General features: G+C 39.4%; 1 protein-coding gene across 5 annotated transcripts in view; it reads right to left on the bottom strand.

Moving 5' to 3' along the window:
• NELL1 (neural EGFL like 1) overlaps positions 1-18768 on the bottom strand; it is a 363706-nt gene that overhangs the window by 211525 nt on the left and 133413 nt on the right. For all 5 annotated transcript variants that reach the window (XM_053389174.1, XM_053389155.1, XM_053389145.1 and 2 more), the window contains exons 10-12: positions 17842-17915; positions 15044-15143; positions 6545-6673 (exon numbers count right to left, since the gene is read on the bottom strand). In XM_053389174.1, the coding sequence (XP_053245149.1) occupies positions 6545-6673; positions 15044-15143; positions 17842-17915 (303 nt within the window). The remainder of the gene's footprint in view (positions 1-6544; positions 6674-15043; positions 15144-17841; positions 17916-18768) is intronic.

Genomic DNA, 18768 nt, shown 5'->3' with positions numbered 1-18768 from the left:
AAATCATGCACTGAAGTGTGTGCAAACATGCATGTATCAGTAAAAATAAAATAGAAGAAATAAATGGGGGAAATTGCTTGTAAAATTTGAATATTTAAATAAAATGAATTAAAAATGAATTTATTGGAGGAAATGTGACTGCAAAAGTATGGTTGCCATTTGGGAGGAAGGGCGGTCTGAATCCCCCACCACCCAGAGGGGATCCTGTGCTCTGCTTGGGGTGAATAGCCAGCTGGCCTCTTGCTAGGGTATGGGAAGAGCTGGGGTGAGTTTTACCAGGTCTCACAAAAGGTGTGTGCCTCTACCCTGCATTTATTTGCACCGGGCTTCTTGCTGCAGTGCTGCAGCCTCTAAGGCAGGATCCACATTTCCCCCTTTCCATTTACCCTTGCTTGAAGGAGTGGAAGAGCAGAGGCTGTGGCCACAACCGATACCAGGCTTTGCTGTTCCAGTGACATCAACGGAGAGGAGAGCAAGACGACAGAAGAGAGTGGTCAATACATGTGCCTAAAAGGAGGGTGCAGTGGCTGCTATATAAAGGTCAGGAGCATGGGGCCAAAAGACAGTGGACTTCAGCAATCGTTTGGCGGGAAGAAAGAAATAGCCTTGTGGGGGCTGAATACAGATCCCTGCCTGCCGAAAATCAGTCAAGGAGGGGAAGAAAAGTAGTAGAAAGAAAATGTTTAGTTTTGTTAAAAATATTAATGCAAAAAGAGGCGCCAAGCAAAAGTAGAAATCAGGGTGGAAAAAGAGTGGGAGCAGCCTTTCCAGGAGGAAGGGAGCTACCATAAGGCAACAGAATTTATAAGGAGAGTAAGAAAGACGGAAAGGGTTGAATTCATTGTTAGGAGTAGGAAATGCAGGAGTGCACAGCGAGATGACTGCTTCGTAGAGGCAGGAGCAAGAAACTGATCAAGAGCCACCCCCTTTCCAAACAGCTTTTTGCCTCTGCCTTTGTCACCAGAACAGAATGGAGCCCAACCCAGTGACTGTGTAATGCCTGAAATAAGTTGAATTTTCATGCAGACTTTTAAAGGGGGAAAAAATATGCAGATAGACACAAAAACGGAAGAATGGAACTGAAGAATGGAAAATAAAGGTGCAAAATAAATATAGAATTCAAATATATCCATCCATGATGATGAGTACACTGATCAGCATGTAATTAATTTCTTATTGCAACAAATAGATAATAGATGGCAGTTCACTACTTTCTCTTTTTCTCTCATTCATTCTTTAGGTTTCCCACTTAACAACATGCCACTGCTGGAAAAATAAATGGAGTTGAGTAGACCATTGTAACGAATGGCATGGTTTGCATGGGCCTAAAAGATGACCTGTGGTCAGCATGTCCACAACTCAGAAACATCAGTGCCTCGATAGAAAGTGCTTTCTGCAGCCTGAGAGAGAACCTACTGAAATATTTTCCGGTGGATAATTCTGAACCATGCTAGAATCCTATCTGTGTAAAAGGTTGATAGTTCACTGTGAACATGAAGGACTAAACAATTTTTTTTTTGCCTTGCTAAGGAAAGGGAAAACCTTATTTTTAATTAAAACCTCTGGGAAAAGGTAGCTATCCAAAAATATTTTTGATGTGAACTTGTTTTTCTGAACCACTCAGAGAAGTTCCGTTATGGGGTAGCTATATAACCTTAGTTAATGAATTAATAAATAAATATGAGCACTCTGCTTAAAGGACGGTTCCGTCTATTAGCAAACCCAAATAGTCCTGTGCCTATCAGCTTGAAAATGAAACAGGGCCAATAGAACATGTGAGCTTCAGGTACAGAAGACTGATTGCCGTTGATCCAACAGAAAGATGGAAGACTCTAACACAGTGTCCTACCTTCCTCACTATGTAACTATAAAAAGTTTGTATTTGAGACTAGCAGCCCTCAAATGCAGTAGTTTTGAACCCCTAGCCACCATGCTGAATCAGGCCAACAGAATGTTTTCTCAAGGGCTCTAGCCCTTCCTCCAAGGTCCAACCATTCTTTTAAGAAAGCAGATGTTCAGTGTAATTTAGCCGGCGAGTCACAGCAGGCACTCTTGGTTCTCAGGAACCCCCCCCCCCTTCCCATGTGCGTATGTGTGTGTAAGAAGGGTGTGTGTGTTGAGAATAACAAAATAGTGAACCCAGGAGACAGAAAACAGGCTTGGAGAAGGGAGGGGACCTGAAGAAAAAGACATCTGGTATGATCGCTCCCCAGCACCTGCCTCTGTGCAAATGCAATGTGTGAGGAGGGTAGCCTTGAAGTTTATGAAAAGTGCAAGGCTTCTTAAAGGGCAATACCATTGCTGCAATACAGAAGATCTGGGGTGGTTAATGGGGAGGAGAGAGAAGATGGGTGGGTAGATGGAGGGGCAGAGACTGCTTATTATCATTGCTATTAGTATTATTATTGATTCAGCACATTCTGAACTAGGATACAATTACTTTCAGATCAGCTGAAGAGACAGGAAACCTTGGATCTCAAAAGAAGCAGTATGAAACAACTTCTATTTCAATTCCTTTGAAACAATGGAATGAAATTCAGACCATTATCACAGCAATATTTATACTAATTATCTCTAGCTCTAGCTGTCTCTATGACCACTTATGAATACATTTGTGTGTTTTAAGTAAATGTGGCATGAGAGCGGTACCATGCTAAAGACTGCTCTCAAATGAATCCCTAATATAGCAGCAAAAAGGCAGCATTTTCATAGCAACTTCCTGTGTTATTGGTTCTAGGTGAAAAGCAAATAAAAATCCCAAAGTTTGTGTATTTGGGGTTGTAACACAACATCTGGCCCAATGGATGAATTTTAAACACTCCAGGACAGCAAGACATAATGGAGAATTTATATTTGATGTCCTGGTGATACTGCAATCTATTCTTTCTCTCTTCTCTCTCACCCACCATCTGTGAAGTAGAATTGTGGTCTTTCTAGATACAGAAGAACCTTGCATACAAAGACATAACAGGTCCTGATGCATACATTCACAATAAAATAGTGCTGAAATAGCATGGTGGAATAACAGGAATGCTTGAGCATTTGGAAGCCCAGTTTACCTGAAGGAGCGTCTCCACCCCCACCATTCTGCCCGGACACTGAGGTTCAATGCCGAGGGCCTTCTGGCAGTTCCCTCACTGCGAAAAGCAAAGTTACAGGGAACCAGACAGAGGGCCTTCTCGGTAGTGGCATCCGCCCTGTGGAACGCCCTCCCACCAGATGTCAAAGAGAACAACAACTACCAGACTTTTAGAAGACATCTGAAGGCAGCCCTGTTTAGGGAAGCTTTTAATGTTTGATGGACTACTGTATTTTAATATTTTGTTGGAAGCTGCCCAGAATGGCTGGGAAAACCCAGCCAGATGGGCAGGGTATAAATAATAAATAAATTTTTTATTATTATTATTATTATTATTATTATTATTATTATTATTATTACCATCATCACGTGAATCAGTCTATTTATAAAATAAGTGCAGTCATGTTGGCTCATTAGATTAAAAAAATTAACCTTTATAGGGGCTAACCAAAGGTTTACAAAATAGTCAGCAGTCGTTGTAGTCTTCTTCAGGTCAGATATCATGTTAAACAAAAACAGGAAAAGGTCCGTATGTATGTTTTGGAACATGCAATTTCAGATTAAAGTACAGTAGAAACTTTGTTTTCATGATTCACCAGATGATATATGGGATGGGATCACTGTCCTTTCACATGGGTTGATTCACAGAATCACAAAACTGCAGAGTTGGAAGAGACCCTGAGGATCATCTAATACAATCCCTCTGCAATACAAGAATATGTAGCTGTTCCATACGGGGATCAAACCTGCAACCTTAGCATTGTCAGCACCACACTCTAACCAACTGAGCTATCCAGGCAGATTGAGCCAGAAATACTGTCATAAATACAATTTTTTTTTTGTAATTTGAGATTTGTTTCTTATAGCTCAACGCTAGCCCTCTTCATCCATGCATGTATGGGGAAGAATACTAGTAGCTTTTCAGACCAGCTAAGCAGAGCTGATACCCACAAATCTCTTTCTGCTGAACACTCCTTAGTCTTATCTCCCTGTTCCAGCAATATATTTTAACAACTTGTCAAGGGTGTCATCTCTTCTCCATTTCAAATATAGATGGATGGAAGCCAGCTCAAGAATAATTCTAAAGAAAGCACTTTTTAAAAATGGAAAAGATCCATGAAGGCCAAGCTCATAAACACTAATGCCATAAATAGAGAAAACCAAAAAATAGTACAAGCCAAAGTGAATGCCAGTTTATCACATTAATATATGTACAATTCAGAAGTCTTCCTAGAAAACGGAACCATATAGAGAGGGGGGAGCAAAAAGGAAAGGGGGGCAGGAAGACAGATGTTCAGCCAGGACAATTTAAGGCTGTTCTTCAGGAGTGACAGAAGCAGCAGCAGATTACATCTCTCCTCATCCCCAAACAGCACAGGAAAACACACATTCTGCCCATTATCTGATATTCTAACTTTGGACATTACCTAGAGCAGCCATGGCCAAACTTGGCTTTCCAGCCGTTTTGGAACTACAACTCCCATCATCATTAGCTAATGGGAATTGTAGTCCCAAAACAGCTAGAGGGCCAAGTTTGGTCATGCCTGACCAGGAGGAATGGTGTCCTATTCTGGTGATGAGTGGAAGCCTTCAAGGCAAGAGGGGATTCTGGGGGAGAGGGAGAAGAACGCAAAGTTGTAGTGTCAGTCTATCAGGTCATCAGACAGCAAATCAAACTGGAGTTGTAGGACCTTTGATATTTCCAGGCAGAAAACTCTGACATGGTGCATTGCTCAGGTGAGATGCAACATCCCTCCTTGGGCTGAAAGCCTTATAGTGTAGCCCTCGGGCTTGGAACCTGTCACAGTCAATTCCCATTCCATGTCTTGCCTTTGCTTGTGAGCAGGTATAGTTTAGGATGAAGCCCATGATCTAAAAAGAGGGCCAATTATCATGGAGTGCTGTCTCCAGGGGAACTAATGTAGGGCTCTCTAGCTCAATCTTTGGGTCCAGCTTGGTGTTAGTGGCACTGGTCCTCCTGATCCAGCTAGCTTCTCCTTCGCCATGTCAGAGGACTAGCTAGTGCCCTGTGATCATGGTCATGAAAGCACAGGTTATTCATGCTTCCTTTTCCAAACATGTCCAGCGAATGTCTGAAGCACCCCAAAGTGCTGGAGAATGAAGATAAGAGAAGATACATTTCAGACCTCCTCGTACTTTTACTCCTGTGCTGGTGCTTTATCTCTTTTTCTTTCAAAACACAAAAGGATAACAATTTTAATCCAAGTTTGAAAGTTTAAAAAATGACTTTAATCCAAAACATGGAATTTTACAACACCAAAAGCTTTGGGTCCCTTTAGGGATGTCTCATTGTTGTTTTAAGCTGCAGGCTAAGAAATTAACAATGACAACTTTTAATCAATTAAATTGAGACTGGACAAAGAAGATTCACAATGGGAGAAAAAAAATCTATTCTGTTCGAGGCACTTGCCTCAACCAAATCAGGGTTAGGTACAACAAAAACTGAGTCTTTCTAAATTCACTGCACTCCTCATGCATTAACATTGACACCAAGTGAGGCCTTTCTATTTCGTTACCAACAATAGGTCTCAAAAAGCCATTTATGAAACTCAACAGTTTCCGATCAAGACAAGGGAAACAAACAAAGACATGTTTCATTACATGCTTGAAACTTCAGCACTGAAGGATCATGATGGATGGTATTCCTATGCATGTTCAGCAACGCAAACAATTTCTGAATGGCAAGTGAGCTAGCTTGTCCACGGAAACCCAGGAAAGGGGGAGACATTGACAAAATTTCCCTGTATGTAATAAACAGGGTTGCTTTGTAATGAGTATCCACAGGAGCACCCCAGCCACAGAGACAGGTTTTTCACCAACTTAATACTATGGGGTAAACAGTATTTGCAGCTCATCACACCTCACAAGATGCTATCTACAGTCACAACATCTTATTGATTTATGTTTAAAATGTACCGGTATATTCTGCTCTTGAACGGAATACCTCAGAGCAGTCCACGTCATTAAAAGAAGGCCATAAAACTACTTCTAAAAAGCCTACTATCTGTGGATACAGTGATACATGGGTCACATTTTTACCTCAGTCGAAAGGCATGATGAAAACAATCTTTGCTTGTTGCCTAAATATACTATTATCAACTGTTCTCAATTTGTGACACAGATTATTCATGTCTGGAACAACATACTTGCCATCAGCCTAAGCAGCAGTATTACTGGAATTTATATATTGCAAAGACAATCACAAACAGAAGGGTGACATTTTAACATGCTAGGAAGTCAGTCAGTCACTTGGGAACTTCACAATGAAGTTTCCATCTGTCTGGGTCATCTGAACTTTCTACATATAGAATCAAATGAGGATATTATCATTTATACTACCATGAAGATTGAACTTGATAATGAGATGCTCTGTTCTGCTTTTGTTTTAACAGCACATTTCTCACCAGACCACAATGAAGTTACTTTGCGGAACACATTATTTACCTTCACAATAGGCAGAATCCCCTTGGACGGAGACATAACCACTTTTGCATTCACAAGTAGCTCGTGTGTTCCAGTTCCTGCACTCTGAGTTTTCACCACATCTGTGACCTTGTGCACAAAAATTATGACCTGAAAAATAAAGCACATTCAACAATGTATCAGAGTAAGTGAAAACAATAAAAAGCTTAATCCTAAATCAGCAATTATACTATTTAATTTAGATAGGAATCCTAGCAGTAATACAATATCATTTAACTTCCACATAATGTACTTTACCCTTTCATAGAATTTTAGAATTGGAGGGAACCACAAGGGTCATCTAGTCCAACCCTCCGCAATGCAATGCAGAAATATTTTGCCCAACATGGGGATTGAACCCACAACTCTTATGTTTAAAAGTGTCATGCTCTACCGACTGAACTATCAAGGGCCTCACACTATCAAGGGCCTGTGTGCTTAATTGTCTATATTTACACTGATCTTCTACTGAAACTAATCACACCACTTTTAAGAATGCTGTCATAACAGATGCAAAATTCCATAGCATGAGAATCTTCTGTTAAGGGACACATTTTCTTAATGGTACTCCACTGAGAGGCCAGATGCTGTAGCGGGGCACAGCCAGAGCTAGCAATGATGAGAGCTCGAAACAAAAGTGTTCTGGATTAATTAATCTTAAATAAAGAACACCCTGCTTAAATTTTCATCAATAGATTAGAATTCTCAGTCATATGCAGGTACACTCAGCAGTAAGTCTCACTGGAGCTTTATAAGGTGGACTCTCAAATAAATATATAGGGCAGGGGACTTAGCTAATGTCCCATCAATGGAACCCCTCTGCAAGGACTTCCACTCGAGAAATGGGATGTTCCATCCTCTCCTCCACCCACATACTCCTACCCTTGAAATTGGCTGGGGGGGGGCGTTTCATGCCGGGAAAACATGGTGCAAAAAGAGCTTTTAAGCTCTCTGCCTTGCCTGCATTTAACGTGCAGATTTTCAACCAGCCGGCCTTCAATCACATATGGTTGAAATCACACAAGTTAAATGTGCACACAATGTGATTTATACTAAGATAACAGGTCAGGACACATTGTTCCAGAATGCAAGGGGAAGCAATTCCTGAATACTTTTGTGCACTGCACACAAACATAGAAGCCTACCAACTGATTCTCAAAGAGATGTTGGGGAGATGGGGACGGACTTCTGTTCCCCAATGCATACAACCAGGAAAAAGCTTTTTTAAAAAAATAAAATAAAACCAACAATGTATATTTATCAAATAAAATGCTGCCCCTTCAAATTATTCTGAAACCACACAGAAATGGGAAGACAAACACTTTCAAAAGCCAGCAAAAATATGGAGGAAACCACCAGGAAAGAAGGCATTGTGAAGCAAATCTTCAAGATGCATTGGGGGTGCATAAAATATGGTCGATTCAACATCCATGATCCTCTACAGCTACCTGTGTAATTATTTTTATACTAATTTATTATCCACCCTTCACCCTAAAGTCTCAGGGCAGGTTGCAACAATTATAACACAATATTATAATCAAAGCTAAAACAATTTGCAATCACAAGAACAGAGTGGGACCTAAAAATATGCACGTGTCAAAAATATACTCAGGTGTCAAAAGCCAGGAGAAAAGTGTGTAATCAGAATTCACTAACTGCTGTATAATGAAGATGCCTGACAGATCTCTGTGGAACACAATTGTATATGGAGATGTTATTTATCAGTTTTTTGAGCCCAGCTTTTTTCCAGAATGAATCCAAGCATATCACAAATCCACAAGAAAGTAAAAACAAAACAAAAGCAAATAATAGGTTTCTGCTCCTTAAAAATCCTATTATTATTATTATTATTATTATTATTATTATTATTATCATCATCACCATCATCAGCAACACCAACCAGGATTCAGGGTTTCAATCTTTCAATCTTTGTTTCTGTGTAAAGGGACCAATAGTTAAACCATTAAGGATTTCAATAATATTTTTCAAACTGAAGAAAATGCTTATGTGAACTTAACCTACAGTGTTACTGGCTGATCTCACACTAATAGTATACCAACTGCTCCAATTTTGCTCCAACAAGTCAAGCTCAAAGGAAATGGTGACAGACAGCACAACAAATATGTTAATGGTTATACTGAATCAAAGTCTTATTTAGATGACAGTGAGGTGAAAGTGACTTAACATCAAAACAAAAAGCACTGTGAAATATTACACTAATGCTGCATGTCATTCTAAAATAATGCCAACTTTAAAAAAAAACAACTAACTGTTTCATTCATGTGCAGGGTGAGTTTTCCCCCTATTAACTTGGTTTTAAGAACTCTAGTCTGTTATTTCTTTTTTAAAAATATTCCAGTGAAATCTTTTTCAACACAGCTTAGCTGTCAGAAAGTATGAATTCTTAGAATCTAAGAACTCCATATAGGGGAATTGTGAATCACCTTCAAGATTTACCATTTATAAACAAAAATAATGGATAGAATGACACTTTGCATTATGATTTCCAAAGAAAGATTTACATGAAATGAACTTCACACATCCCAGGCTGTATGTATTCACACTCCATTGCTGAGTATCCAAGTATTTGGTACAGTTTCCATGATATTATTTGCTGAAGTTATCCATGAAGAGTTTTCAGGACCAATTTTTAAGCCATTTCTTTCTCTCTTTTCCATCAAACCCAAGGAAACAGTGGAAGCTATAAACCAGTGTCGGAGAGCAGTGATAGACTGGATGAAGGCCTCCTTTTGGAAGAAGGGCAAGATATACGTTTAAGAAATAATGATGACAGTAATAACTAATCCAAACCACATGGGACTTTCGTTGATTGAGAAGACAGATTACTGCCTAGAAAAGTATGCCACCTGCACACTTTCCTAGGCAGTATGAAACTGACTACCATTGCTTATGTTCTGGTAGCACACACATTAGCTTACTGTAACATGCTTTGTGTATAGCTACCTCTGAAGATTGCTCAGAAATGACAACTGGTCCAGAATGCAGCATTAGGGTGTTATTAGGGATGGGCCACTCTGAGCGTGTTAATTCAATTTTGCATTGACTTCATTGACCCAATTCAAGGTGCTGGTTTTGACCTTTAAAGTCCTACATAGTCTGAAGCCAAGATGCCTGAAGCACTGCTTCTTCCTATCTGAGCCTGCCCAAACGTAAGTTCTCCAGAGGCCCTGCTGCATGCTCTTCCACCACATTATTTTGTATGATGTCACTCAGTTACCCACTGAAATGAAAGCTAGAAATCCTTCAATAGAAAGAGAACACACTTCTTGCATGCATCAGAGCAGCCATGCAGATTGCTGGAGAGGCGTGATGAGTTCTAAATGTCACAGAATACTACATTATTGGCAGTGCTATTTTTCTAGAAAAAGAGGTGCTGGAACTCACCATGAGCACCTCCCTCATTCTCTCAGAATAGCAATGATGCCCACCTGAGAGGTGCCGGAACTGAGTTCCAGTGAGTTCTGGCTGGGGGAAAAAGCCCTGGTTATCAGTAAGCACTGTTCCTCATATCCAACTCTCTTGTGGCTACTCTGCTGCCAAAAATTATATTATAAGGTGCTCAAGACAGTTTAGAGAGCTTATGCATGTACACAGATGGCACTGCATAAATAATAAATGGTCTTACTTTTTTAAATGATTCAATTTGGGTGCTACTTGATTTATACTAATGCTTTCTAAATTTTGTGAATGCTAATAAAGAATATATTTAGCTCACTATCTGAGTAGTTAAGACAATTAGTGTGGGCCAGTGGTCTGGGGTGAAAACAACAATCCACATGGGTCTACTCTCTGGTGACTTGGAATTTCAAATCCTAATGTCCTGTGGAAATTATGATGATATTGAATAGTTTCCAAGGAGACTGGAACTGAAATCTAGTGAAAGTTAATCATGACCAAGTCTCATTGAAAAAAAGGATACTTAAGTTAGTCATGTCCACTGGTTTCAATATTCCATAATTATGACTAGCTTTGGCTAGATTAGAACATAATAAAACAATGTCCCCTTCTGAATTTTAGATCTGACACATTCATTTTATTTTTTTCATATGGCCTACTGTTAAAAATGAAGGGGGTGGGGATCTTTATATGACTACTTCTCATTTCAGTCCAGCATAGATGACAAGGCAATAGAGCATTAGCTACTACAACAAACAATTTAGAACAAATGTGCAAAACATTCCCCATACACATAGATGTATGTAATAAATGCATGTAGTACGTTAACAACATTTGAAAAAGAAATAGACTTCCAAAAGGGAATCACATTGAAAAAAGCATATACTCTAGATCTTTGACAAATGAACTGACCTCTATTCCTTCTTCAAACATTTCAGGTGAATACGCTTCCAGCATTTAGAACAATTTTTCTACCCTTGGCTTTCCTTTGATGAGGGCATTCTTATGTCTTTATTACAACTGCTTCCACAAGATTAAGTTTTGCTTTTTAAGTTATTTGATTGTGCAATGACCCATTTATCATTTTAAGCTAATTATAATAGTAATCAAATTCTACGCTTCAGGGAATAGGTAGACAAGCTCATTTCATGTTGTTGAATAATTGTACAACTGGCTTGGCACATATCCTTTCAAATGCGTTCCTCCAATTAGGTATAGGTTACAATTCTCAAAAAGTCAAATAACTTAGCAACCTCAGACCTGCTCCAAAGCTACTTAGTTTGAAAATCTATGCATACTCACTTGTAAGTCCCCATGAACTCAAGCAAATAAAAATATGGTTGGAATTGACATGATTTTTCTCATAAATGTAAGCCAACTGCTTTATTCCATATGCAAATTCTTCTGATCACCCCAAGACACAGGATCACATTAAGAAATAGGTGTATGGCCTAAATAACAGTGGATCATTGTTACGTGGCACTTTATATGACCACATCAATCTGAAAAAATTCTATCATGTTAATAGAGCTTATCAGGCGCACTTTGAGTTTACATGTACATGTTACTTTTCCTGAAAAGCTCATGCCTGTGATCAGTTAGGAGACATCCAGAGAGCATAAGTGGGTGGTTTTTATGTGTGAGCTGGCTCTTAAGATGCCAATGGGATGGGGAACCATTGTTGTATGTGGTCCACTGTCTTCAGATTCAGCCTGATTCATTGACTTCACTTCAGTATAGCAATTGGGGGGGGGGTTGGGGGGGTTAAATGGAGCTTTCTCCTAACCTCATTTATTATCTGAGGAGGAGGTACAGGGAGAGAGAGAAAGGAGGGACAGAATGGACAGTGAGTATGTGTGTGAGAGAGATCAAGGATTTGAATGAGTGTGGGTGGGATAAAGAATGTTGGGGGAGGGATTAAAAATGTAAAAGGAAGCCAAAAGTGCATACTCATCTGTGGTCAGGAATAGAAATTGGCCTGGTGAATATGACTGGCATTCATTTACATCATTACTGTTTTTAAGGCCACACATTACAGGGAATTAACAACTTTTTAAACATTGTTTTGCCATTTATTTTACACTGAGATTAAAGTAAGTTGCAGAAATAGTTACATGTAGTATTTGGCAGAAGCCGAACTGCAGTGGAACAGAAACAGTGCTGATTGTGACAAATACAGGTTAGAACAGAAATCACTGCCTTCTTACATCCTTAGGGGGGAGTAACAAAGAAAATGTGGTGGCTCTGCCCATGTATGAGAAACGGTATGGGGTGATATTGATGTTTACTTAACATTATCATCATTTCATTATCTGTTTAAATCACCACCATCCCATGTCTCCCTCCATCTCTCTCTCTTAAGATCATCACCTGTCACCCTGCCACTCTCTAAGAGAGAATGGGATAGTGAGGAGCTTAAGATATACAGAGCATGGGGCAGCTCTGGCCCCACCCTACACCAAAACACTGCCCTGAGTTATGTGGTGCTCAGTGGCGCTCATTTGCCATAGACTCCATGTAGTATCGATGTTACTTTAGAAGTATTAAAAAAGTACCATTTTTAATTTGCAGTTGTCTGTAAATTTGTTTGCACTTGTATCCAGAACTTTTTAGCTATTTATTTAGGCAACAGAATTTTCAAAACAGGCAGGATAACAACAATAGTCTTTACTAAGACTAACACTACTAAGTCGGGCTGCTACATTTAATTTATCTGTTAAGATTGATTTAAAAGATTTTTAATTAATTAAAAATATGTAACATATCTGTGAAAAAAAATACTAGTTTAATCAAAGTGCAAAGCTTTAAGGTTGTAAATCAATCAAAATCCCTGGAGAAAAAGAAGCTGAAATATGCATATAGGCACAAGGCACTATGTTGCACTAATAGGTTGCCACTGAATTGTAATAGATGAGCACAGAAATAATTAAACAGAGGCCAGCAGAACTGTATTTATTTTCCTCAGAATAAGATCATTTCATGGCTGCTCTCACATATATTCTAAGTAACACAAATGACTCTACATGCATGTATTTTGTACTCAATAAGCTGCTCCCAATACAGAAAGAAGCCTTAGTAAAGTTGAGAGCCCTGTTGCTACAATTCTGCATGCAGCAGACCTGTTAAATTTATGCTTATCAGCATCTTTCTGGGACTTAATAAAACTGAATTCTAGAGGTGTCTCAGAGTCCCACAGCAATGCATGAGAAATGTCTGATTTTTGCATCTGAGGAAACAAAACTCCTTCCATTCCCTTTACGCAAAATTGTCTCAAGTCCAGTCTTGGGGCTAGACAGGAAGAGATGGAAAATATGCTAATTGAAGAGCCTCCTGAAGGTGCTACTGAAAGATATTATAAACCTCTTTTATATAAATAGTAAATGTAAAGGTTAGCAGAGCTACATTATTAATAAAATGTTTGCTGCACTTCAACGTCCTCCAACACACACAAACACGGAAGTTGAAGTAATCAGGACTTGCTTCTGAATAGACATGCATAGAATTGCCCTGCAAAGTACTCATTTGAGCACAGTGAGCGACTTCTAACCTGACTGCCACCAAAGTCAATTTAAAAACCACACAACCTAATTTAATATATAGTGATTAAAAATTACGTTATTCAAAAATGTTTCACCATATGCTTTTTAATTTTTTTTTTACTCTTTTTCATTTTCAAAAGTTAAGGACATAGAGACATAGGGAGCTACTTTATACTGAGTCAAGCCCAGGACTTTTTTTCAGCAGGAACTCACTGGAACTCAGTTTCAGTACCTCTCAGGTGGGCACCACTGCCATTCTAAGAGAATGGGGGGGGTGTTCATGGTGAGTTCCAGCACCTCTTTTTCTAGAAAAATAGCACTGCGTCAGACCATCAGTCCACCTAGTTGAATATTCCCTACACTGACTGACAAAGATTCCCCAGGATTTCAGACAGCCCTACCTGGAGACACGGCCATGCAAAGCTGGCAAAAAGTCCAGGCCAGGTGGGAAATGTAGGCTGCATTTCAGTAATCTTTACCAAAAGGTTCCCCCTTGCTTCTACCATGGGGAGCTTGGAGTAGCCCCTCCCTCAAAGTCACAGGCCCATTCCAATTGGCCCATCTGCCACCCCGCCCCCTTTCTGACTTGCCTGGAGGTGCTGGGGATTGGCCCTGCAAGCAAAGCAACAACCCATGTTTGTAATCCAAGAAACTAAGTAGCAGCAAAAAAAAAAAAAATCAATGATTTTGATTTGACACCCAATGGAAAAAATGAACAATCAGATCTGTGACGCCAAGTTACATAATCATAATCTATGATAGTACAGTAAATTTCACCAAGGATGGGGGAGGGGGAATAACAAAAGCACGATTAAGCTGCAATCAAGAAATTGTTCCACCGTTATATAGTCTTTGATGACTACACTATAAACAACAACAAAAATGTTAACTGCAACAATAATTACATATGAATTCATCATGACTGTGGGTGGTCAGGGAAATAAGCAGCTTTCAAGGAGAAAGATAATTTTTGGCAGCTGTGCTATTTGAGGCTTAAAGACATGGGAAGGGAGTAGGATAGGAAAATTCAGGAAGAAACCCACAAGGCCACAATACAGCACTTGTGGATTTAGCTTTACACTGGTGGCATTGTTTGGGTTGTAACTCTAACTTTAATGTGAACATTAAATATAAACTTTTTTAAAAAATAAATATGTTACCATCAGAACTCAGTATTGCTCAAATACTGTTTTTTTGTGTTTAATAATGGGGAGAAGGGATGTTATTTAAATGGGTTTATATAATGGTATCAATGTGTAGGAATTTGTACATGCTTCACAGACTGTATCTATACAAATTGAAAAAAAAGTATATTAACTTCCCTGATTTCAAAACGCTCTACAATATCCCCAAGGAGCTTTGATGTCTGACTAATATTAAAGGTCTTTTATGAACTCCAGTTAATGCATAAAAGGCAACCAAGACAACACCATAAACATTACAGTAGGCCTTTCAGATCCAAATCAAACATTCTTTTAAGCAAGACACAATAACTATTAACAATGCCTGCCAACATCCTACTTACCTTTGCAAACACTGCAGCACTGATTCTCTGGGAGGATGTAATCTTTTTCTGAGCAGTTCAATGGAGGACAGGTCTCTGTTACTTTTACTAAAATTCCATTCTGGAAATAACAACGTTTTAAAGAGTTACGCCGATGAAAATTCCACGGTTGCTTCTACTTTCTGTAATCTGTAATCAGGGACTGACAAAAACAAAGGCTGCATACATACGAGACATTTAAAGCACATTCTTCTTCAAAAGAATCCTGGGAACTGTAGCTTGTTAACGGTGCTGGGAACTGCAAATCTATGGGGTAAACTACAGTTTCCAGGATTGGACAGGGTTACACAGTAAGGTGTGTATGCAGCCAGACTATGACAAAGAAAAGTAAGAGGTACTGGTCTGATCAGCAAGGACCTCGTACTCAACAACGCCCAACATGCCCAGACTAACTATCTGTTCTCTTTGCAGAACGTTGTTGCCTTAGTATCAAACTAGTGTGGAATTTTTGATGAGTGAAAGATTAAGAATATCAATTTGAGAGAGAACTGTTTTCCCTCTAAAGTTCAGTAATACCTGGTTGTCATGAGATGTTCACAAAAGAAAAGCATGGGAAAAGCATTGACAGCAGACACCCATGATACCTCCATGCAAAATGGGCAAGGAAACAAAAAGGAAGGCAGCTCTGAAAACTAGCTCTATGATTTCCACAGCTTGGAAGCAATTAAAAAGCTATTCATGCCTTCACTAGTCAAAAGCAGAAAACATGTAATTATGATGGGTTGCCCACAATATTGTCTACTATGGTACAATTGATACTTTGTTCTACAGCAGCTGAAATGAAAACCTGACTTACCAAGTTACTTAAAAAATGCATTGCTACTCTAGGCTCACAGGCTGAGAATCAGTTAACCACAAGGAACCATTGCTATCCTTACCTCTTCTTCACTTACAGCAAATACATATGAGTCTTTTGCATATGATAGATAGATATGCCAAGGGCAATACCAACACAGCAAATAAAATGGCAACTGCTGTGCCAGTATTGAAGCAATGGCAGGGTTAGATACTTCATATATTATGTGATAAAATCACAATTAGCACTAAAGTGAAGATCAGATACTCTTATCACCAGAACACAGTAGCTCATATCTAGTTTTCTGCTAAGCCTAGAGGCTTTTTGGAGTTTCTTATAATTCTTTTCTGCACATTTGCCCTGATTTGCGCCAGGAACTCAGCGGCTGCCCTCCATGCCTAGTCAGCAGCCGAGAGACAGATCTCAAGTGTTTCCTGAACCTCATAGTACCCCAGGGAAAAAGCTAACAAATAGCAGCCCAGCAAACAAAGCAGAGACCCTCTGGGTGCCATGGAGGATCCAGATATTATTGTTTTGAGAAGGAACAGAGAGGAGAATCTGATGCAGCTGAAAACTCTTCTGGATGTCTGATTTTGTAGCCCTTTCAGGCTACTGTTGCTGTTCACTGTTATCATGAAGGTATGGGCTGTAGGAACAAGCATGCTAGGTTCCCCTGCCCTGTGGTCATTCTCATGATCCTCCATGAATTGCTTTGTGAGTGAAGGAATGACCATCGGGTGTGGAGCACACTTCCACCCACCAGGTGTGCAGCACACTTCCACCCGCAGACAAGCCACAGCTGTCTGAACATCATGCCCTCTATCTAACCTTTGCTCTCTTAGTAGTCTGCCGTGCCCTGTCTGTGACCTTTGTCTCTTTCGATTACACATTGTTCAGGGGGAAAGTGACACGGTGGAAACAGGTGCCAAAATAACTTTGTACCACCACCACCCCGATCTCGCGATTGGAAGATGTGTAAAGGGCACCGTCCAAAATGTATCTGACTGGTTTTGCAAATTGTGCTAATAAAAAGAGCCTCGGCAGAGCTAGCTAGGAGCTTGCTTATGCACAGCTCACCTGATGACCAACACCTGTCTCGTGTCCTTCACTTCAGTGAGAAGCAGGAATCCTCCTGAATATCTGAAAATATTCAGAGAATATCTGAAAATATTCAGAGAAAATCACTTGGCTTTTCTGGCCTCATTTCTGAGCACAACAGGACTTCTGAGTATCCCCTTCCCTAAATGCCCTGAGGCATTTAAAAGTATTAAACGCTTTATAACCGAAGCTGGAGAAGATTACTTTTGTTTCAGATACAGACTAGCACTGTTGGCTAGGCAAATTTCTATTTCTCATTCTTTCTGTAAGTTCAATAAGATATTCCCCACTTTATGAATATCTATTATGTCTCTCTTTGAACGCCATGTCAAGGAACAGAACCTGCTCAGTATTGACAATCACCACCTTTACTGCTCATCCAGGTGAGATCTGTCAAGCCCCAAAACTCTATGCTTTTAAATGCTTGGTGAAGAACTTAAAGGCTTAGTTAAAAATAATAATTTGTTGCACTTTGCAGTGCATTTTCCTGTCACTTTCCCACCTGAAAAAGTCTTCTTTTTTTGTGGATCTGTTGTGCTATCACACCAGAACACTTTAATCCTACTCTAGTTGTGCAAAGCTAAATTTCTGGTATGCGCTTGAATCCCTTTCACAATAGTGACAGCCTGCAAGTAATGAAAGTCAAAGTGTATTAGAATTTATGACTCATTCTAAAAATGTTTTTTCTGTCAAAAGCATTTGATGTAGAGAAAGTAATATTGCACACACTTTGCTGTACCATGCTGGGCATGCAATAAAGGAGATACCACACGTGTTTAAAAGTGAAAGAGTGAACAATTGCAATGTAAGTCCTACAGCAGTCGTAATGCTTGAGACTGCAGTCTTAGAAGGTTAAAAAACTTACACGACATTCTTTGCAGTTCTTGGTTAAAATCCTCTGACCTTCTGCCAACACTTTTCCTCCATAGATGCATTTGGCTAGAATTTTCAAAATAAATAAAAACATCAGTATTTAGTAGTAAGTGCAGATAAATTATACAGTTTGGTACAAACAATATTGCTTTAAGTCAATCTAGATGCACTGTGGTAAATATGATGTACTCATTTTGCTTTCAGTAGCAGCCAGTGTTAATTGCTCACATTTATTTTGACTATAATAGTAAATTCATTACAAAAACTATTATCTTGAACCATTTCACAACTCACTCTGACAAACTAGGCTACTTAGTGACCTGAAGTAATAGGAGAAGCAGAACAGATATTGAACTCGATTCATTAACAGAATTAGGCATGGCAGTGACATTCTGTGGAGCAGGCACAGTACATTTGTATTAAGATATGCCTGTATGGGCAAAGTATTGACAACCTGGATGGACTTACTGGATCACAATATATAGATTCTGATTTATCTACACCATATCAAGACAGGTGAAAACAGAACCGTGCCCCTGTGTAACTGGAGCAGTGTCTCAAGTGAACCACAGGTATTATTAACTATCATAATTGATTAGATCACTGCTGAAAATACAGAGCTAACAAACACATGGAAAAAGGAAGACACCATAGAAAGATCCACACTGATGACTATCTGTAACATTAAAATTACAGTAGCTTCTGGGGCATATGGATCTAACTTTTCTTTGCTGATTGCCTTTTAGAAACTTTTACAAATGAACTAAAACTCAAATATTGTATTTCTTAAAAGGTAAAGGTAAAGGACTTAACCCCTGACAGTTAAGTCCAGTCGTGAACGACTCTGGGGTTGCAGCGCTCATCTCGCTTTACTGGCCGAGGGAGCCAACGTTTGTCCACAGACAATTTTTCAGGGTCA

Source organism: Podarcis raffonei, chromosome 1 (assembly GCF_027172205.1).
Source record: "Podarcis raffonei isolate rPodRaf1 chromosome 1, rPodRaf1.pri, whole genome shotgun sequence".
In the NCBI taxonomy this organism is placed as follows: domain Eukaryota; kingdom Metazoa; phylum Chordata; class Lepidosauria; order Squamata; family Lacertidae; genus Podarcis; species Podarcis raffonei.
The sequence above is the reverse complement of the archived record's forward strand: the minus strand, read 5'-3'. Positions and strand labels throughout refer to the sequence as shown.